The sequence below is a fragment of the Gracilinanus agilis genome, chromosome 4 (genome assembly GCF_016433145.1).
Source record: "Gracilinanus agilis isolate LMUSP501 chromosome 4, AgileGrace, whole genome shotgun sequence".
Classification (NCBI taxonomy): Eukaryota; Metazoa; Chordata; class Mammalia; order Didelphimorphia; family Didelphidae; genus Gracilinanus; species Gracilinanus agilis.
The window spans coordinates 313,421,453-313,444,736 of record NC_058133.1 but is presented as its reverse complement, the minus strand read 5'-3'; the positions used below and the strand labels follow the sequence as shown (position 1 = coordinate 313,444,736).

General features: G+C 35.7%; 1 protein-coding gene across 1 annotated transcript in view; it reads right to left on the bottom strand.

Moving 5' to 3' along the window:
- Positions 1 to 23,284, bottom strand: part of CD109 (CD109 molecule) — a 167,461-nt gene that overhangs the window by 42,084 nt on the left and 102,093 nt on the right. The window contains exons 15-20 of the mRNA XM_044673921.1: positions 17,030 to 17,182; positions 12,278 to 12,352; positions 11,792 to 11,852; positions 8,549 to 8,717; positions 4,327 to 4,444; positions 433 to 546 (exon numbers count right to left, since the gene is read on the bottom strand). Coding sequence (XP_044529856.1) covers positions 433 to 546; positions 4,327 to 4,444; positions 8,549 to 8,717; positions 11,792 to 11,852; positions 12,278 to 12,352; positions 17,030 to 17,182 — 690 coding nt within the window. The remainder of the gene's footprint in view (positions 1 to 432; positions 547 to 4,326; positions 4,445 to 8,548; positions 8,718 to 11,791; positions 11,853 to 12,277; positions 12,353 to 17,029; positions 17,183 to 23,284) is intronic.

Here is a 23,284-nt window from a genome sequence, read left to right as displayed (position 1 = left end):
ACTAAATGGTCTATAATGACACATACCCAGTCAGACCCTGGATAGTAGGAACTTAATAATAATCATTATTATTATAGCTAACATTTTTTAGTGCTTACTATCTTCTAAGCACAATGCTAATAACTTTACAATTATAATTTCATTTGATGCTAACAACCCTGAGAAGTAGATGCTATTATCATCCCCATTTTATAGAAGATGAAACTGAGGCAAGTGGAGGTTAAGTGATTCACTCAGGGTCACATAGCTAGTATCTGAGGTCTAATTTTAGCCCAAATCTTCCTGACCAGGCCAGGTGCTCTATTCAGTACATTCCCTACTGCCTAAAATACATGGTTACACACATACACACACATGCATAGACACGTGTACACATATATTGTCCTCTTGAGATATAAATGCTTAGGCTTCTAAAATGCTTGGATACATTACCTCACTGGCATCTTTCAAATAATTGAATATGGTTACTTCCAAAACAAATTGTTCCCCTCTGATAACCGAGTAAGGAAGATTCAAAAAAATGAAAAATGGTTGAAAGGCTTGTAGCTGTAAAGGAAAAAAATGAAGTATAATTTTTAAATGTAATGAAAAGCAGTCTTCTTAATGTTTCTACTACTATCTATATGTCTTCAGCCAAGTTACTTCACCCTTCCAAACTCCAATTTCCCAATCCATAAAAAGAGAGAGTTGGACTATTCAATCACTAAGGTGCTTCTCCCTACTGAAGTCCAACGTATTTTTTAAATAATTTTTATTTTTTAGAAAAGTTATCATGGTTACATAATTCATGCTCTTACTTTCCCCTTCACCCCCAACCTCCTCCCCCCTCCATAGCCGATGCACATTTTCACTGGTTTTAACATGTGTGATCAATCAAGACCTATTTCCAAATTGTTGATAGTTGCATTGGTGTGGTTGTTTCAAGTCTACATCCCCAATCATGTCCGCCTCAACCCATGTGTTCAAGCAGTTGTTTTTCTTCTGTGTTTCCACTCCTGTAGTTCTTCCTCTGAATGAGGGTAGCGTTCTTTTCCATAAATCCCTCAGAACTGTCCTGTGTCATTGCATTGCTGCTGGTACAGAAGTCCATTACATTCGATTTTACCACAGTGTATCAGTCTCTGTGTACAATGTTCTTCTGGCTCTGCTCCTTTCACTCTGTACCAATTCCTGGAGGTCTTTCCAGTTCACATGGAATTCCTCCAGTTTATTATTCCTTTGAGCACAATAGTATTCCATCACCAGCATATACCACAATTTGTTCAGCCATTCACCAATTGAAGGGCATCCCCTCATTTTCCAGTTTTTTGCCACCACAAAAAGCATGGCTATAAATAAACAAGTCTGTTTATCTATGATCTCTTTGGGGTACAAACCCAACAATGGTATGGCTGGATCAAAGGGCAGGCAATCTTTTATAGCCCTTTGAGCATAGTTCCAAATTGCTAGCCAGAATGGTTGAATCAGTTCACAACTCCACCAGCAATGCATTAATGTCCCAATTTGGCCACATCCCCTCCAACATTCATTACTCTCCCCTGCTATCATTTTAGCCAACCTGCAAGGTATGAGGTGATATCTCAGTGTTGTTTTGATTTGCATTTCTCTAATTATTAGAGATTTAGAACACTTTCTCATGTGCTTTTTGATACTTTTGATTTCTTTATCTGAAAATTGCCTATTCATGTCCCTTGCCCATTTATTAATTGGGGAATTGAAGGCCAATATTTTTTAATGTTGCATGAAGTCTACATAAAATGGTGACTTCATTGCTCACATGACCATGCATTTTGTATTACAGAACTGCTGGCAATGAGAATCAACTATTTATCTGAATTGACCAAAAAGTCAAACTATTTGTATAACATGGAAAGAAGTATTCCTGCTGAAATTGAGTGTTCTCAAGAAGATTTGAGGAATCTGTTTATTAAGGCTCATGATGATACTACCACCTTATATTGAGTTATTAACTTTTCAAAGTGTTTTCATATTTTTTACTTCATTTACTAAACAATGAGAGTCTGGTTGAGTGCTTCAATGAAAAACCTAGTTGGTTACTGCCATTACATTGTTTTCCTAGTGGAGGTTTACAAGCTTAATGCAACCCTTCTCCATTCTATGAAAACACACAGTTTTGTTTTTGTATTTTCTTGGGGTATAATCAGCATTTATTACTAAGTCCAAATTGTGTTATAGGTACTATTGTAAGCACTGAGAATAAGAATATGAAGGCTAAGGAGTTCCAAGGATTCTCTTAGAGCTTACATTTGGCAACCATCAATATTTTCTTCTGCTTATTCCAAGTTAGTTTTACAGATGATGTCGAGTTGTTTTAATAATTTAAATAAAGGGCTTGAAGAAGATGGACAGGGCAGGGGACTGAGAGATGATGTTACTTCTGTTCTATTTCTTTCAGGAATTGCTTGGACAGTGGCCATCCTGTGCTGGGGGAACCTAGAAGCAGTATATTTAATTATAATATTCACTTCAATTCAAAATTTCAAAGACCTAGCAGCTTTCCTTAACATCCTAAGACAGTGATGGGCAAACTTTTTAAAGAGGGGGGTCAAAGGAAAGGAAATGTTCATCTGTCGGTCTGTTACTAAGGCAACTCTTTTGAAGGTTCATTTTATTGTATCCTACTCATTGTATTGTCGTATGGCCAGATAGAACATTTCAGAGGGCCATATCTGGCCCACAGGCTGTAGTTTGTCCATCACTGTGCTAAGAGACACACCAGGAAAGTATAGGAGCTATATGCTGTAATATATTAACTCAATAAAGAATGAAGTCACCAGAGAAGTTATTCAAAACATTTATAACCTACACAATTCACTTAAGTTAAAAGCCTGACATTATAACATAGATCTAAGTGTAAAAGAAATGTTCCAAAAATGGTTCTCCTAAAAATTGAATCAGCCCAATCAGAAGCTTAAATCACCATCTTCTCCAGCAATTTCTGTTTTAAAACCCAACTACAACCAAAACACTTCCTGAGCTCTAGTCTAGAGAAATCTTGTCACTTGTCACTTAATAGGACAATTTTCTGGGTTGCTATGCAGCAGAAGTCAAGATTTTTTTTAATTTAATTTCAAATTTTTAATTATTTTTATCATTCTCCAGATAACAGGTAAATAAAATTACTTAGTGTTTATTTTCTGGTATTTTGCAATAACTGTTCTCTCTTTTTCTCCTTCTCCCTAAGAAGGAAAGTAATATGACAAAGGTTGTACATATGTTATCATATAATACATATTTCCATAAAACTCAAGATTCTTAATGGAAATATTTTCATCTGATTCTTAGATGCATAAGGTATCCCAAAAGTGTAGTTTTAGACTGTTAAAGTTTATAATTTAAGCTGTGTAATTAGCAAAAGATTAAATTACTAAAGAAACAAAGTTTGAACTTCTGAGCATATCAATTTATTAAGCAATGCATGCCAAGGACCCAACAAATCAGGACCAAGTCCTTTCCTCAGTTTACGGCTGACCTTCAAATACAGGGAAAGAGAGGCCTTTATACAGTAAAAACAATCAAATAAAATCAATTAACTAACATTAGGTAATCTGATTTCTAATTGGATGAAATATTAGGGACTTTCCAAATTGGGAAGGGGAGAGTAGACAGGTACAATCCCCTGAATTCAGGAAAAGAGGTGTCCCACTCCTCCCCAAGTATCTGTAAGCAATCCAAGGAACATGAAAACAATAACTGGTTGATCAGTAAAGGATCAGTTTTCAAATAAGATATGAGTTGCTTAAGATGTAATTATGAGAAAACTCCTTTTATAAATCTTAGGATCAGAGCACATTTCTGGTCAACATAGGTCCAGAAGGTACAGGGAATCCAGTTTCCTAGTCACATGGAACTGCGTTCAAACAATATAGTAAGATTTTCTCCCAATTCCCACAATTGAATGAAATTTTCTCAACAGACAATTTGGCCTGGGCCCATAACTGAATAGAAAAGGAATTAAACTAGCTTCAGAATTAAGTCAGAAGATGGAATCAGTATAGTTCACTCAATTCTCACAATTAACTACTTGCTCTCCTAATCCCCTCCACAATTTTCCTCACATTTGATAAAGCTTTCCCCTAAGACTTTTGGGTTAACCTGAATGTGAAAGTAACATACTTACCAGTCAAATACAATAAATGTCATGAAATAGGAGAAAGATAGAGAATGGGGTATGTGTAATTAAGCAAATAAATATTGTCAGAAAGCCCAAGTGTCCATGAGCATCATAAACAAAACCTAGGAGTTGACAGGTTCTTTAACTTCATTGCCCCATGACTTAAATCAAAGTCCCTTTTAATACACTACCTCCACTGGAGCAGTTGTCATTCCAAGTCCTAAATCCTCAGAGATCACAAAGGCAGTAGCTACCCAGGAAGTGATGGAGTCAGGCACAGTAACTTCAAATTCTTTGTCAGTCCGAGAACTAAAGTTAAAAAGAATATAAAATTTCAAAAGCAAGAATTGTCTCTGACATCTTACAACCTTCAAAATAAGTCAAAAGCACTTAATTAAATTAAATGGGCATTTAGTGAGTTCCTGCTATATGCAGTATGTACTGTGCTAGTCCTAGGACTACAAAGATTAAAAACTACATAGTTACTTTCCCTAAAGTGCTTAAATTATTTTGCCTGAATATTTTTCTTTTCTAAAACTCTCTTGGTTTCCCAGTTTAACTTCAAAATGAACCTTAAAAGCAACAAAAAATTATTACTTTGTCATAAATATTAAGCTTTTGTTAAATAGCAATGATCATCTACTTGTCATAAATAAACAGATATTTAGTGAATAAATTAAGATTCTTTTGATTCACATTCCAATAAAAAATATACCTTGAGACTCCTTCCAAATATCCATATATATTTTGCCTCCATGCCTCTGTTTCTAGTTTTCTCTACCTACCCAGCAATACCATTATTAGGTTCATTTGCAAAATGCCTCTTTATTAATACCCATCTATGCTTGTCTTTCTACTCCTCCTCAAGCTGTGACTCAAATGCTTCCTATTCTATAAAAGCTTCTCTAACCACCTCCATTCAAGGTGAGCACCCCTTGTCCTGAACTCTCATAATAAATCTTATATTTCTTAGCCTCTTATTATGTGCTATTTTGCATAATGTTTATTTGTATACATCTTATCTCCATTAATATTCAGTATATTCCTATTCAACCTAGCTTCCACTATCATCACTCAACTGAAATTGTACTTTCCACCATCATCCAAGATCTCTTAGTCACCAAATATGATAGATTTTTCTTAATCCTCTTCCTTCTTGATCTCCCTATAGTCTCTAACACTATTGAACACTCCTCTTCTCTCTATGTTTTCATGACACTGCTCTCTTGGTTCTTTTCTGACAACTGACTAATCATTAGCCACCTTTGCTGATGAATCATTGAAACCCTTCCCCCTAAATGTGAATGGACCCTCCAAGACTCTATTCTGAGTCTTCTTCTCTCTCTCCACTCAGTGAGTTTATCAGTTCTCAGGGAGCTCTGAGGAGATGACTCTCAGATTTATATGGTCCTACTTACTCTCCTAAGCTCTGGTCCTCAGTCAATTGCCTCTAGCACATTTTGAAATGTTCAAAATAGAACTCCAAATCTTGCTCCTCTTCTGAATTTCCATCTATCAATGGCATCATCCACTTTATAGTCATAGAAGTTCATAAAATCAAGAGTATTCTATCTAACTAATCAATTGCCAGATCTTATTGGAACCTACCTCCCTACAACATTCCTTGTAACTGGACCCCTTCTCTGTACTCATACAGTAACCACCCAGGTTCATACTCTTCCATCCACTCTCTACATGGCTACTAAAATGATTTTCTTAAAGGACAGGTATGATCATGTGCCATACTTACCAATATTTTTAGGAGCAAATACAAACTCTCCTTCACTGTTTGGTGTTTAAAGACCTTCAAAATCTAGGTCAGGGCTACCTTTCTAGCCTTTTCATTCATTGCTCCTTTGGATTCCAGCCCAATTAAACTTTTTACTGTCACAACACTCCATCTCCCATTCCCTTGCTATTTCCACACCAGCCAGCTGTCCCTCATTCCTAGAAATTATTTTGTCCTCATTTCTCCATCTTAGAATCTCTATTTTCCTTTAAATCTCAATTCAGCTTCTATAGTAAATCTTCCTTGCTTTCCCCAAGTGCTAGTGCTTTCCTCCTTCAAGGTACCTGAAGAAGCTAGGTGGTACAATGGATAAAGTACTAAATAGGTAGTCTTGGAAATCCTAAGGTTAAATTTGGTCTCAGATATTTATTACCTATGTGGTCATAGGCAAGTCACTTAACTTTGCTCTGTCTCTGTTTTTCATCTGTAAAATGGGAATCATGATAGCACCTCCTTTCCAGGGTCATTATAAAGATAATATTTATAATAAATTAATTTTATTATATTATATATAAATCTATATTATATCACATTAATAATATAGAATTAATATTTATGAAGTATTTTATAAACTTTAAAGCACTATAGAAATATTATTATTTTTTTATTTTCCATATATATATGTAAATATATATATGTGAATGTACATATTCACACATCTCATTTCCCCAATAAAATGTAAGGTCTTTGGGGACAGAATTGTCTTAATCAGTCTTTGTATACTCAGTATTCATACCCTGCCTCAATCAAGGATATGCTTGTTGAGTGACTAAAGGCAAAGAATGTCATTTATTTTTTCATTTTTTCATTTCCTCAGCATCTAGCAAAATATCTTATACAGAATGGACATATGATAGATGTTCACTGTTGTTAATTCATATATTCAAAATCAATAATATCATCATATACCTTATACAAGAAGTAAATATTTAAGAGAATCTTTCTCTCCCAATCCGCATGATAGTTTTCTCTTTATCTATAGGGACTCCTGTCGTTGTTCAGTAGTGTCCAACTCTTTGTGACCCCATTTGGGGTTTTCTTGGCAAAGATACTGGAGTGATTTGCCATTTCCTTTTCCAGATCATTTTACAGGTGAGGAAACTGAAGCAAACAGTTAAGAGACTTACCCAGGGTCACAAATTTAAAAAATGTTTGAGAGCATATTTGAACTTGGGTCTCCCTGACTCCGGGCCTGGCACTGTACCCATGGCACCATCTTAGGGACTCCTACCTAGGGTTTAGCAAACTACAGCCTAAGTCCTGATTGTTTTTGTATTGCCTCTGAGCTAAGAATGGTTTTTGTATTTTTAAAATGCAAAAAAATTCTTAGCTTGCCCAGTACAAAAAGCCACAGGTTATAGTTTGCAAACCTCTGATACAGGCTATTTTCTTGAAGGTCTGACCTATGTCTTTCTTTCAGAACTTCTCACCCCTCCAAAAGCTGATCATAGTTTCTAAATCAGTGGTTCCCAACCCCTTTCTAGAAAAAAATATTACTTAGCACCCCCTGTCACATACTTATTCACCGCCCCCAAATGCACCTGTGGCCATCACCACTCCCCTGGATCGCTGCAGCACCCACCAGGGGACAGTGGCACCCACTTTAGGAATCACTGTTCTAAATGATCTCCAAGCCACAAAAATCAATGGGTCATCAGGACTGAATATTTCTCGCTCATATGATAGTTTCTACCATCTCCCAGTTTCTCCTCCCTTGAGAAAAATCATAGCAGAGAAAGGAGCACAAATATGGCAGGGAAACACATTTGGATTTCCTATTAAATAACTAGTACTTCCCTCTTCAAATTAGTGACTAGAACTCATAGCAGCCATGATCCAATAGCAAATTTAAGCCCTGAAGCAAATCAAAACTAGCTTTTCAAGAAACACCAATTCCCCTCAAAAATCCTTTGTACTTCATTTCTTAAATAATTAAATCCTTTATTATCACTGCAAATCTCCCTGAAACCAGTGATGGACAAACTTTTTAAAGAGGGGGCCAAAGGAAAGGAAATGCTCATGTGTCACTCTGTTTCTAAGGCAACTCTTTTGAAGTTTCGTTGTATTGTATCCTACTCATTGTATTCATCAGATTAGAAATAATGTCATGCAGGATAAGAACATTTCAGAGGGCTGCATTTAGCCCACAGGCTGTAATTTCCCCAACACTGACCTAGACTTTAAGCTTCAAGAGGGCAGGTTATTTCCCTCGGGATTTTGACCAAGCTGTTTTGTCACTCCTCCTTGCCCTGTTATAACTCTCAGGTAAACTCCCTTGGCTTCACCCCTGCTACTTTTTGTAAACTTGTTGCCTTCTCCCCTTTTGCCTGAGATCATATAGCTTAAGTAAACTATTTTTTTTAAAGGAAAAAAAATAGCTCTTCAGAAAAATTTTAGGGCCCATTTTCTGAGATGATCTTATCCAGAACCCTCCTATTTGCACTGGATCTCAGTAAATATGATTTCATACAGCTGACACAAAATGCTATAAAAGGTAAAACATTCTATCTAATTTTAACTATGATTCACATTTTCACATTAAAATAAGCACAAAAATAAGTTCATTCTGAATGAAATTCTAAAGAAGAAAAGAATAAGAAGGTCAGAACTTTGTAAGCTTTTACCCCATATTGGTGTCTATCCAAAGCCAGGTCTCTGGAAAATGTTTTCTGATAGATGGACCACTGCTCCCTAGAAATGCACCTCCAGATGCTAGCTCCGTCATGTCATTTCTGTCATTCGTGAACATAACTACATCATCTGCTTTATCCATCTCCACGAACTCTCCATTAACTAAAAATAAATATTTTCAATCATTAGGGGAAAAAAATCACTGAAGGAAATGTGTAATTATTTTAGACTAGTTCTTGTTAGATTCACAAGATCCTAGAGCTATTATGGACCAAGGAAATCACCTACTCCAACATTATCCTAGAGAGAAGAAAATGGAAGTTCAGAGAGGGGAAATGACTAGCTAGTCATAGTGGCAAAGTCAGGAAGAGATAAGCTAGAATTCTTGAGCATTCAGTCCATTGTTTTTCTCATTTTACTACATTAATACTATACAATATGACATGATACGATACTACACTATACTACACTCAGATGCAAGAATTTTTTTTGAAAACACACATAAGAAGAATACATGTTCAGAATTTTTAAATCTGCCTACAAGTCAGCAAAATTACAGTATGTAAATCATATATTTATGTTAGATACTGATAATTAGCTTAATTTTTATCTTTACACAAGAACAAGATATATAGAGCTTTGGAATAGCCAAAGTAATTAAAGAAATGGAGGAAAAAATAGAGTTGGTAAAGATGGTCAATTTGAAAGAAAAAAAAAAGTACAACTGTACTTATTAGTTTTAGTATATAAAAACTAGCATAACCTAATTTTCCAGCCTCTCCCCAAGGAACAATGCCATAATAGAAGAATATCAACCTTTTTTGTGTCATGAGTGCCTTTGGCAGTCTAGTGAAGGCTATGAATCCTTTCTCAGACTGTGTTTTAAACATACTAAATAAACCAAAAAGGAAAACAATTATAATGAAATATAATTATCAAAATATGTTTAAATCAAGTTCATAAATCTCAGATTAAGAACCACTGCCTTAACATACTACATAGACTGCATGTTCCTAGTAAACAGAGATGACTTATAAACTTTAAAATATATCTATAAACAATGAACAAAAGTGCAAAACAGCTTTCAGTTGCTCAGTGAATGTTTACTTATTATCTGATGGTTTTCTCAATCTCCATTAAGAACTCACAAAAAATTGAGTAGATAAAATATTCCATTTCTTTATTGGACTGATTATGAACACAAGAACCAAGAGCAAGTTGCAGACCTTCCTTTCTCTGTAGTTCTTAATTCAAAAAAAAAAGTACTTTGAAAACTACCTCTTTTCACACCTGGAACTGGGTAGCAGCAGGTCAGAGTGCCAAGGTGAAGAGCCAGGACCAATGAAGCAGTTAAGGATCAGGCAGGAACTGGGAAGTCAAAGCAAGCAAGAGGTTAGAATCAAGTGGCCCAGCAGAAGTCAGGGCATGTATCAATAGCAAAGGTCAAGGCTAGCAGCAGATTAAAGGCCAAGCAGATAGAAGGCAAAAAGGCTGTCAGAAACACTGAAGAAGCAAAACTAACAGGCAAAAATCCAGGCAAATTTGGGAACAAAGAGATTTGCAGCAACTGAAAAAGCAGGGGGCAAATAAACCAAAACTGACTTATATAAGTTTTCTGTGAAATAAATTATTAGCAGAGCTTACCCAAAGGACAGCCAAGATGAACTCTAAACCCACAGTGAAGCCAATGCAGCTAAACAAGAAGGGGGCACAGCTAAGTCCACTAATGCCATTTAAAATCTTGTTAATGGGCTTTATCCTTTTACTGAAGCACATTTCATAATTTCTTTCCTGAATTGCTCCAGGGTGATGGTCTCTTCTGGAGCTGAACAGCTGATAAACCTTCATGAAAACCACCCTGCACAATGGGTTTGCTTGCTCCTTCTACTATGGTGCCCTCCATAATTTCTCTTCTGTCCTATTACATGCCACCTCTGGAGTTAGACAATTAATAAATTTGGCATCCATCTTACCCACTGGGTTTATTCGCGCTATAAAATCTTGCTTGACCTGGTAAAATATTCAACTTAAACTTTCAGACCATAATTTGGACTATACTTAAGAAATGCCTTTCCCTATGCCTATCCCTAATTGGCATAGAAAGTAAAGTCCAAACACTTCATTAGGAGATTTTTGTCATCATTGGTCCCTCATTTCAGTCCTGTCTGACTTTTTGTGTTTTGGAATTTTCTTGGCAAAGATACTGGAATGGTTTGCATTTCCTTCTCCAATCCATTTTACAGATGAGGAAGTGAGACAAACAGAGGATAGTGACTTGGCCAGGATCACACAGCTATTAAGTGTCTGAGGCCAGATTTGAACTCAGAAAGATGAGTTTTCTTGACTTCAGGGGCCCAGCAGTCAATCCACTATGCCACCTAGCTGACTTCATTAAAATGATACCACTGTCATATTTCATTATGGCAAGGAGAATAACTTTTATAATTAGACCTTCTAGTCTTACAATTTTGTACATTTTTCAATTTTAATCGACATATTTTATAATCTCTGCTAAAAAAATACTTCTTGTTTTGTATTAGCCTAAATAAATTCCATTAGGCTCACTTGATTCATTCAAAATCAAGAAATATACAATCCACACATATACCTGGCTCTTCAGGCATCATAAACAACACTACAAGGGGCAGGTGAACTTTGATTTCTTACTATTTTTTATAAGTTTTAACAACTCATTTATGTAGAGAGAGCTTTGTTGTTTATAAAGCTTTTTCCTGACAATAATCCCAAGAGAAAGGTAGTTAAGCTATTATTATCTGTACTTTTTAGATGAGGTTAAGAGATTTGCCTACATTCACACTATATTAGCTAATAGTCGATATTCAAGACTTCTTAATCCAAATCCAATTCTATATATTCTCAATTCAACTATGATGCTTCTTGGGCAAAAATCTAAAACTGGAGGATGTATGTTGTCCATCTCCATCTCTGTGTGGCTATGTAGAGTTCCAAGGATCAGAGCATCATAGTTTTAGAGGTATACAGGACCTTAGAGATCATCAAGTCCAACCCTCTTCATTTAATAGATGAGGAAACAGAGATAAAGCACAGTTAAGTCACTTTCCCAGGATCACACAGCTAGTAAGTGTCTAAGGGAGCATTTGAACCCAGATCTTCTTGATTGTCTTTCTGTCCACTCACTCAACCATACAGTATCACTCAAAATCTAGAACAGTAACAAATGAAAGTTTTGGGGGAGATTGTTTTATCCAACTTACAACTTTCATACAGATAATCATGCACAAGATTTGCATCCGTTGATACCCACAGGCCACATTCCTAGGAAGAAAGAACAATAAAATACATTTTCCTTTATGTACAAGTAGAGGTTCTCCTTTAATTGCTATTACTCTCACAGCAAGACACACAAGCACGTATATCATGCCATGACACAACTCAACAAGTAAAAATTTAACACAAGATAGGGAAACAATGTTAAGTGATGTTAAACTACCTCATTTATTTCATGTAACTTTTTAGTTCCTCCCGTGTATATTTTTTTAATTTGTCATTAAAATCTTAAGGAAGTTTTTGAAACTATTTTAGTAATATTCTGTACTTTGCAGAAACAGAGGATTTAATAACAAATCTGATCTTCACAATGACTGGCATTTTGGCTCCAAAAATATTAAATATAACTGTAAGGAATGTTCATTTAAAACATATGTGTGTATAATGCCATATATGTATATGTTCAAACATACCTGAAAGACTGCATAGGAATTTGTGAACATGCCTAAGTAATAGCCAGTGTTGTATAATTCCAGTTCATGGATCACCTGAGGAAAAGAAATCAGTGGGTTAATGTACTGATATTAATCTGGGAAGTAACATGCCTAAGAGTTCCATGGCTGGCCTCAGCTTGTTTAATACTTTTAGCTGTAATGTCTAAAGAAGTGTTGCCCTCAAGTAAATAAATCTGTAGAAGATACAACACTGAAAGGAATAGTTAATATTTTGGATGACAGAATCAAAAGTCAAAAGATCTCAAAAATCCCGTCGAACTAAAACTAAGAAGGTAAAATTTAAAAGAAATAACTAAAATTTCACATTAAAGTTTAAAAAACAAACTCAAAAAGTAGAAAATAGAGAACTGGATTCTAGTTTAAAGGAAAAAAGGCCTGGGTTTTAGATGACCATCATCTGAGGTTGAGCTAAAAATGTGACATGGCTACCAAAAAAAAAAAAAAAAAAGCTGATTCAAACTTGGACCCTATTAAAAGAATCAAATGTCCCAATAAAGGGAGGGAATTTTCCATTTGTACTGTACACTGATTGAGTCACATCTGGAATATTGTGTCCCACTCTAGATTTCACATTTAAAAGAAACCCCAACAAACAGCGTATGTCCAGAAGATAAGTAGAATGATAAAATATCTGAGAACCATACTGTATGAGGAATAATTGAAGAAAATACAAATGCTTAGGCTGGAAAAAATGTAATGGGGAGAGCATGATAGTTGTTGTATGGAAAAAGAATTGGGCTTATTTGTGAAGAGGGAAAAACTAGTAAAAATAGGTAGAAGGCAAAAGATTTTTGGTTCGATAGTAAGAGAAACTTCCTAACAATTAGACATTCTAAAAAAGGAATGGACTACTTTAAAAAGCAATTAACTTTCTATTTACAGAAATGTTCAAAGAAAAGCTGAATAAGCCTCATTTTCATTTGTCCATGTATTTTATAATGCTTTCAATCAAATATATATATACATATGTATATTTTTACTGTGTGAAATTAACATAAAAATATAACCCATTAACTGGCACATGCTCACTAAAAAAGAATACCAAGTCATGTGAGGGAGGAAACTGTATGGGCAACTGAATACCCTAATTCCTGAATGGGCAGGCAGAAGCCTCTGATGTGGCCAGTGGCATGGCCTGACTACACGCCTGGCCATCAGAATACATAATCCAGACTACCCAATTAAAAAGCCAAATAAGTGTAATGTCATTGGCCATATAACAGCCAGGGCAAGCTGGAAGTGGGGGGCTTTTTTGCTCAGCTCCCTTCCTGAATGCAAGCTCACCCTTTCTGGCCTTAAGTTGTCTGGCCCAACCATGTGCCAGGATCTATTGGGAATCTGAGCCTGGAAGAAACAGCTCACCCAGGAGACTATCATAGTTAGAAAGAACTGTTAATATTTTTCATTCTCTCTTTCTCTCTCTTTTACAAATAAGTAATTATATATCTAATGTGTCTCCAAGATTAATTTTAATTATAACATTACATATTATTTTGAATCTCTAAATAAGATTTGTTTTTGGTTATTAAACAATGGCTGCCATTTTGTTTCCCAAATGGATTTCCTCCTTAATTTTATCCAGACTCAAAATGATAGACAACTCTGGAATGTAAATAATCTAATTCTACCAGTCTTGAACTGAGCCTCCCAGAGGAAGAAGCAAGGCATAATGTCTAATTAATGTCTAATTAATTATCTAATTAAAATAATAAAAAATAATGATCTAATGTCCCAGATCCTCACCTCTAGTTTTCAGCACCAACTTTATAAAATTTCTAACAGATCCCAAAAATACTTATATCTCAGAGTTCATGAATATAATTTTTTTCAGGGAAGAAGTCATTTGCTGAACAAGTATTTAAAAGGATCCCATGTTTATAAGTCATTGTGTTCCACATTATATAGACATGAAAAGATAGGAGGCACATTTTCTGACAGATATTAGGGCAGATATGGACACATGGAACTATAAATATGGTTGAGGCTGAATATACTGAATGGAAAGTCAGTGTTGGAGTAAAGGAGACCTGGTTTCAAGTCCCATTCTGGCATATTTATACTAGCTGGGTGACCCAAGACAAGTCATTTAACCGTTCAACCTCTCAGTGCCATCAGGCAACTTTCAAAAACTATAAATTACAGAACAGTTGTCAATCAACATTGGGAGAAGTTTCTACACATCAATGAAATGATAGATCCAAATAAAAAAGGATGGGAAAAATTAGTATGATAGTGTACATGTTACATGTACTGCTGAAATCTGTCAGGTTTTCATAGTCCTTACATTCAAGAAAATAACATGAGACCTGAAGATTTGGGGCCTCTGGGGAGAGGCAGAAGAAGAAGAGGAGGAGAAGTAAGAGGAATAGATAAGGAAGAAAAGGAAGAAGGATGACTGAAAGGAGGAGAGGAAAATTATTTGAATGTTTATTTCTATTGATAATGATTAAGTTCATAATTTTTAAGGGTGTGATGCCTAAGAGAGGCAGCATAATGTAATGGATATATGATTTGACTAGACCTGAGGAAAGACTGACCCAGGTTCAAATCCTACCTTTGTTGCATATTAACTATGGGAGTATGGGTAAGACATTTAACTTCTATGTGCCCCAAACAATTCTCTGCTACTATAAGTTTCAGGCTATAGAGAGCCAGCCTCTATATGGTTTTGGGGTCCTGAGTGGCATTGGTGGCATAGGATTGTTAAGGCAGGAGAAAGAAAATGAGAACACTAGACTAGTGGTTAGCCCATGCTGTTCTGAACTCTGTGGGCTTTGGAGTTTATTTTATACTGATTTCAAACAAAGAACACAAAGAAAGAGTCACAGCTGTGAAGGGGTCACAAATCATACACAACCCTTTAAAGTCTAAAAAGTAAAAGGATAGGTAGGTACAAGGAAAATGGCCAAATTCCAACCACCAATTAGTAGGGGATAATTCTGGGAGCAGAAATATTTTATGGAGATGCTCTGGATTATAGGTTTGCACCTGGTCAAATAAAGTTCAGACTAAAGACTCCAGTTTTATCTAAGTATGCAGTCTTATCTAAGTAATGTTTGTTAGGGTTCAGGCTTCTTAATTATCAAGGAGAGGAATCATTAACTCAGTAGATGCTGGTCTGCTAAAGACTCAAAGCTTTCCAATAAGAATATTAATAAAGGTGAGGATCTAAAATTGAGTCAAAAGAGGAGCCTCAGATTTTTCCTTAGATGGCCCATTCTATCTGCGTCCTGACATGCAGCGCAGAAAAATCATACACACAGTTTTACTTGCCGATGATTTTGTAATGGGATCCAGATAACATATCTATTACAGACTCTATTTCTCCAAATGACTCCTAATAGCCTTTTGGAGAGATCAAGTTGTTTTTGGATTAACCTACCTGCTGGTACCAGAGCTTTTCAGGGCTCAGATGACCAGAACCAAACACAAAGACTGCCTTAGCCTGGATTGGTCACATAGGGAATCCAGATAACAGGTCCTAAATTTGACCCTATTTTTCCAATGGCTTTCTACATCCAATGGCTCTTGACATCAGGCAAATTACCAGTCAGTTTTGGAAAAGAGTTTCTACCCTAAGACTTTGCTCCAAAATGGTGGCCAAATCATCTTAAGCTTTTGTGAAGCACATGTTCCTTTATGGCACAGTGTTATACACTATCTATCTATCTATCTATCTATATCTATATCTATATCTATATCTATATCTATATCTATATCTATATATATATATATATATATATATATAACTAAACACTTTCCTTGGCATTTAGGTTACAAGTTATATACTATCAACAATAACATTTAGAGACATATTAAGAATAGTAGACATTCATAAGTATGAAATTTAACTTCTGAAACAGTAAAGATGCATTTGTTGGTGTATCTTCATGATTGCCTTTTAGACTTTTCACATCTATGAATGCACTTTTCATAACCAGATTACAAACTTCATAAAGGTAGCTATTTATTTTAATATTTATTTTTTTCATAGTTAACCCAAGAACAGACACTTTTGAGGACTCTACAGTCTAGTTGGGGAATCTGAACACATATACAACACAAGCATAGGTGGGTTTCTTCTGAGACTCCTGTACCACACTTAGGAGACTTTCTAGGAATACTGTCAACTAATTTATAACTTGGCTGAGCCAAGGAGAATCCTACTGGCCAAAGAGAAGGGGTGTGGTCTTATTCATCTTATGAAATTATTAACAAGGTTGTGTACAATGATCATTTTTAGAGCCTTTTTTAGAATACCACTATTTAATCATTTTTAGAATCATTATTTATAACCAGATTCAGACATATATCAAAAATGTCCAAACCTCTTCTTTCTCTCACCACCTGAAACTGTGCAGGTTTAAGATTCTTAGTTAACATCCTTAGCAATTTGTACACCAGGTCCATGAGGACTTACTTTGTTCAAAAATGAAAAGATTAGGCTAGATATTTTCACAAACTAATAATTTAGGGCTGGTTCTATGAGATCAGTACAGTTCTGGTTCAAGTGAATACAGACACCTACTCACCAACCCAACCATAGCTATAGGAATTGGCAAATTAAACTCACCTTTACTGTGAAAAAGAGAGGAAGATACTTTCTTTAAAAAGAAAAATGTAACCCATGTCAAGTCACTCCTTTCTCTATATAATATCCTCTCAATCCTTCCATAACTGCTTTTTGTGACAAAATAGAGTACAACTTACACTTTCTTCTGTAAGGTCATTTGAGCCATTCATCAGCTTTACACTTTTGTCGACAGCAACAAGTCCTATTAGGGATCCAGGCTGAGTCACAGAAACTTTAAGAGCAACATTTTCGGATGGTTCTGCACTAACTTTATTCCAAGATAATGTGATCTGTGAAAGGAAGAAAAAGGGATTGGTTTAGTGCATGATTATTCCCTAAGAGGTTAGAGGATATCAGATTTAAAGTTGGAAGGGACCTTGGAAGACATCTGGTTAAACTCTATTCACTTTACAGATGAGGAAAGTTGAGGGCCAAAGAAGTTAAGTTTAGCTGAAGTAGCAAGGCACCCTGAAGGAGAAACAGGAGGTAGGATGTGCCAGAAAAGTGAAGTCACCATGACCACATAGACTGGCATTTTCTCTAGGATCCTATTGGAGTGAGCCTACAAATCTAAACCTACAGGTCTTAGAAATTAGCAGAGTGTACCAAACCACCAAACCATCCATCTCATCCTCCAAAGGGGAGAAATCATTATGGACAAAGACCCACCTTCCTCATCACCACTAGCAACAACTATTGACTTATTGCCACCAAAACATGGGCAAGCAGGAACAAGAGCCCTGGGAGTGGAAGAAGCCCTCCAAACACTAGCAGTGCCATTCTGGGCAAGTAGTTTAGCCCTTTTTTTTAAGAGTTTCTTCATCTGCAAAATGAGCTAGAGAAAGAAATGGCAAACTAGTCTAGTATCTTTGCCAAGAAAACCCCAAATGGGGTCACAGAGAGTCAAACATGACTGAAACAATAAAGAACAACACCCATATTTACAGAAGGCAGTATTCTGAAAAAACAACTGTGCTTTCAAAAAAAAACCAATAAAATTACTTGCTAATCCAGCAATCTCCTACCAGCTATAACTCAGTTAACCTGACTCAAACTGATTATAGATCTAAATCTACATGGTACCTGTGTTAGTGGAAATTTGGGTTCATTGGTCTTAATATCAAGATCCATGATATAAACTTCCTGTGGACATTTAGGGGACTTGAAAACTACATTTCCCCTGATTCAACGGGCTTCCTTCTTACGTGGTGACATGAGCCAACATAAAGCAAAGCTCAGAGAGAACTTGATTGGGACACTTTTTCTTACGAAGCAGCCAGGTGAGCAGAAGGTAATGGGGGGGGGGGTGCAATTTGAGTTAGATCTTATCAGGCATGTGGCTTTCATAATTATCAACATGCCTTTAAATAAACTATTAATATTTTTAATATATCCATCTATATCCATATTATTCATAACATACCCCATAGGATATCTGGTTTGCAAGAATTCTATATTTGCCTTGGCACAGGGGCAACTAGATATTTCAGAATAGTGGACAAAATAAGCAAGTATATACATGTACGTATGTGTATATTGATATATATATCTATATGGAGAGAGATGGATAGATAGAAATGGATGAAAATATATGTGTATGTCAAGAGGTAATAGAAAAGCATCAGCAATGTAGTGTTTGATAAACCTAAAGATCCCAGCTTTTGGGATAAGAATTCATTATTTGACAAAAACTGCTGGGAAAATTGGAAACTGGAATGGCAAAAAATAGGTTTAGATCAATATTTCACACCCTATACCAAGATAACATCAAAATACATATATGATTCAAACATAAAGAGTGATATTATAAGTAAATTAGGGGAATATAGAATAGTTTACCTGTCAGATCTATGGAAAAGGGAAGAATTTAAGACTGAATAATATATAAAGAACATTACAAGATGTAAAATAAATAATTCTTATTACATTAAATTTAAAAGTTTTTATGCAAACGAAAGGACTGAAACCAAGATTAGAAGGGAACCACGAATTAGGGGAAATTTTTATAATAAATTTCTCTGATAAAGACCTCATTTCTCAAATAAATAAAGAACTAAGTCAAATTTATAAGAATCCAAGACATTCCCAATTGATAATAGTCAAAGGATATGATGATGCAGTTTTCAGATAAAGAAATCAAAGCTATTAATAGTCACATGAAAAAATATTCTAAATCCCTCTTGATTAGAGAAATGTAAATTAAAACAACTCTGAGGTGCCACCTTACGCTTAGCAGATTGGCCGATATGACAGTAAAGGAAAATGATAAATTTTGGAGGGGATGTGGCAAAATTTGGGGCACTAATGCATTGCTAGTAGAGTTGTGAACTGATCCAATCATACTGGAGGGCAATTTAGAATTATGCCCAAAGGACAATAAGAGAATGCATACATTTGACCCAGTAATACCACTACTAGGTCTGTATCCCAAAGAGATAAAAAAAAATGGGAAAGGACCTGTTTGTATAAAAATATTTACAACTGCTCTTTTTGTTGTGGCAAAGAATTGGAAACTAAAGGGATGTCCCTCAACTGGGGAATGACTGAACAATTTGTGGTATATGGTGGCAATGGAATACTATTGTGCTATAAGAAATGATGAACAGGAAGCTTTCAGAAAGAGCTGGAAAGACCTACATGAACTGATGCAGAGTGAAATAAGAGAAAGCAGGAAAACATTGTACATGGTAACAGCAATATTATGGAACAATCAAATGTGATAGACTTTCTACTAACAGCAATACAATGATCCAGGACAATTCTGAGGGACTTATGACAAAGAATGCTATCTATACACCACTAGAGAAAAAACTGTTGGAGTAGAAATGCAAATGAAAACATGTAATTTATCACTTGTTTACGTAGGTATATGATTTGGGGTTTTGGTTTTATAAGTTTATTCACTTATAAAAATGAATAATATGGAAATATGTTTGTGTGGTAATATATTTATAACCCAGACTGAATTGCTTATCAGCTCCAGGAGGGGAGAGGAAAGAAGGGATGGGAACAATATGGATCATATAACTTCAGAAAAATTATGTGAAAATTTGTTTCTAAAATAAAAAATCCAAATTAAAAGAAAAGTGTGATGACCCAGGACAATTCTGAGGGATTTATGGAAAAGAATGCTACCCACATTCAGAGGAAGAACTACAGGAATGGAAACAGAAGAAAAACAACTGCTTGAACACATGGGTTGAGGTGGACATGATTGGGGATGTAGACACGAAACTACCACACCAATGCAACTATCAACAATTTGGAAATAGGTCTTGATCAATGACACATGTTAAAACCAGTGGAAATACGCATCAGCCCTGGGGGGGGGGGGGAGTCGGGGGGTGAAGGGGAAAGTAAGAGCATGAATTATGTAACCATGTTAACTTTTCTAAAAAATAAATATTAATAAATGTTTATAAAAAAATAAAAGTGTGACAAATTGTGCTCAGTAAAAGCAATGAGGACATGAGTTAAGTTTAATGAGTGATCATTAAGGGAGAGGATAATAATAATACCAATAATAATAATAGCTAACCTTTATATAATACTTTAAATTTTCAAAATTATATATATATATATTTACATAAAAATTATCTAAACATAATATATATTATCCCAATTATTTCTCAAAACAATCCTGATAGGTAGATGCTTCATTTTACAAATGAGGAAACTAAAGCTAAGGTCAAGTGACTTGCCCGAGGTCACACAGCTAATAAGTGTCTGAGACAGGATTTGAACTTGGGTCTTTCTGACTCCAAGTCCAGCATTCTATTCAACTAGATGCTAGGGAAAGTTTCATAGAGGCAGAAGATGAACTAGATCTAGAAGAAAGAGAAGAGGAACAGTTTGTGAGAGAAGACTATAATGGTACAGGGTAAGAAATGGACATATTTGGGAAATAAGCAGAGCAGTTTGACTGAATCAAAGTGACAAGGTAATGGAGGGCCTTGAATTAAGGAATTTTTTACAGTATTGACTCATGACAAAAAAAGGCTATCTACAGCCTTAGAAGGAACAGAAACCAAATGCAGATTGAATAATACCATTCTTCACTTATTTCCTCCATTAATTTTTCTCTAGTGTAAGTAATATGTGACTTGTTTCACAACATGAGAGAGAAATATGTATTACATGATAATATATGTATAACCTATATCTTGGTACCTGCCTTCTTGGGGAGGAGGAAGCAGTGGGAGATGGGGTGGGGTGGAGGTGGGGAATGAGATAAATTCTGGGACATAACTAATGTGAGATTTTTTTTCTCTTGGATAAATATATTTATCATAATTCATTACATATTTATGACAAATCATGTGTTTTAGATTGTTATTATATATGTTATATAGGAAAAATGTTAATGATAAAATATATATATGGAAGAGAGGTTAGATGGCACAGTGGATAGAGAGCCATGCATGGAGTTAGGGAAGATGGGCTCAAATCTGGCTTCAAATACTTCCTGGTCAAGTCACTTAATCCTGTTTGTCTAGCCTTTGCCTTTCAGTCTTACCATTGTTACTAAAACAGAGGGTAAGGGTTGTTCTTTTTAATGTAATTGGGAAATATTTAACATAATAAATTAAAATGTAACAAAATATAAAATATGTTAACATGGTTTTCCAAATGATATGGTTTAGTGTTTACTACCTCCCCAACCCTCCACCTTTTCCCTTCTATTTGAGTTTGACACCAGTAGCATAAAGATCCGGTCAGAGCCCTCTTCTGGGGTGCTCATAGTACAACAACTGGCTCAGCAGCTACAAGGGAAAATTGTACAATGCTGTAGCATCGTGTACGAGACAGAGCTGACACACTATGTGCCAGTGATTAGATGGGGGAAAAAACTACAGGCTGGAGGAGAAAGTGTGGGGAGCAGGGAGGGAAGGGTTGGCAGTTCCTGCAAGAGAAAAAAGCAAACATAAGCTAGAAAGCTTATGGTTCATACTAATGTGTTTATAAAATGCCAAGATTCAAAAGGAGAGTCACGTAGAAAGGGACGTTGCAGTGCCAGAGAATTAACTGTATGAGTCAACCCTATTCTGATTCCCCAAAGCTCTGATCTTTTCATTATGATTCCTGGCTTTCCCTGACCCTGACCAATACTATGTTACAGCTTAGCCATAGACCACAAACCCCTGGTGATTCAGTCTCCCTTAGGGCATCATGGAAATGTAAAATCCAGCCACTGGGAATCACTCTGTCCCCTGAACTCCTATGAGATTTCTTGTCTATACTACTTCGCCTATACTACCTTTATCCTTTTATGTTTATGTCCTGGCTCCCTGACTAGACTAGACCATTAATTTCTCAGCAACAGTAATCTCTTCATAAAGCCAGAATAATTGACTTTAGTGGTTAATTAGTAATGACTCTGCTCATCACTGGATTATCAGAATCTCTGTTAATTAGAAGGAACCTCAGGGCCAGTTTAATCCAGGCATAACAGTCATCTCCACTATAACATACTCAAATAAATGGTCATCCACTCTCTGCTTTAAGACCTTGTGGGGAGAGGGAAAGGAAAAGAAATTTCCTGCCTCTTGAAGCAGCCCATTCCATTTCTAGATCATAATAATTATTAGGAAATTTTTTCATACCTTTGAAATTTCTACCCTTTATTCCTGGTTCTGTACTATGATGGGGCCAACAACAAAATCTCACCTCATTCCTACTCCACTAGAGGGCACTTCAAATATCTAAAGACAGCTAGCATATTTCCCCTACGACTTCTCCAGCCAAAGCATTCCTTCAACTGAGACTCAAATGCCAAGGACTCAAGACCCTTTGCCATTCTGGTTGTCCTGCTCAAGACATTCTCTAGTTTATGTTCTTCTTAAACCATGAGGTGCCCAGAGGAGAGCTGCCAGGGTAGAGTTCAGAGGAACTTTTATTATTGTTAAGTTATTTTAGTAGCGTTAGATACTTCAAGATCCCTTTCCGGTTTTTCCTGACAAAGATTCTGGAGATGTTTGTCATTTACTTCTCCAGCTCATTTTACAGATGAGGGAACTGAGGCAAACAGTTAAGTGACTTGCCTGGGGTCCCAGAGCCAGTAAATATCTGAGGCCAAATTTGAATTCAGGAAGGTCAACTTAATTGAACTTATATATTAATTAATTAAACTTTTATTAAAACAAAAAACTTTTAAAATGAGACACAAATGAACACTTTTTAGTTGTATATGCAGTATACATGTTAAACACACACCTATGTCCAAGCCCAAAGATGGTCCTATTTTTAATATTTAAATATTAATTTTATCTCTATATCTACTACACTTTAACTTCATCATAAACAAGCTATCATTTTGTTTCCCATCAGTGAATCCTATCATTAATGTTTCTCACAAAAATCCATGTAAGAACAGTTCCAATAATAGAATATTT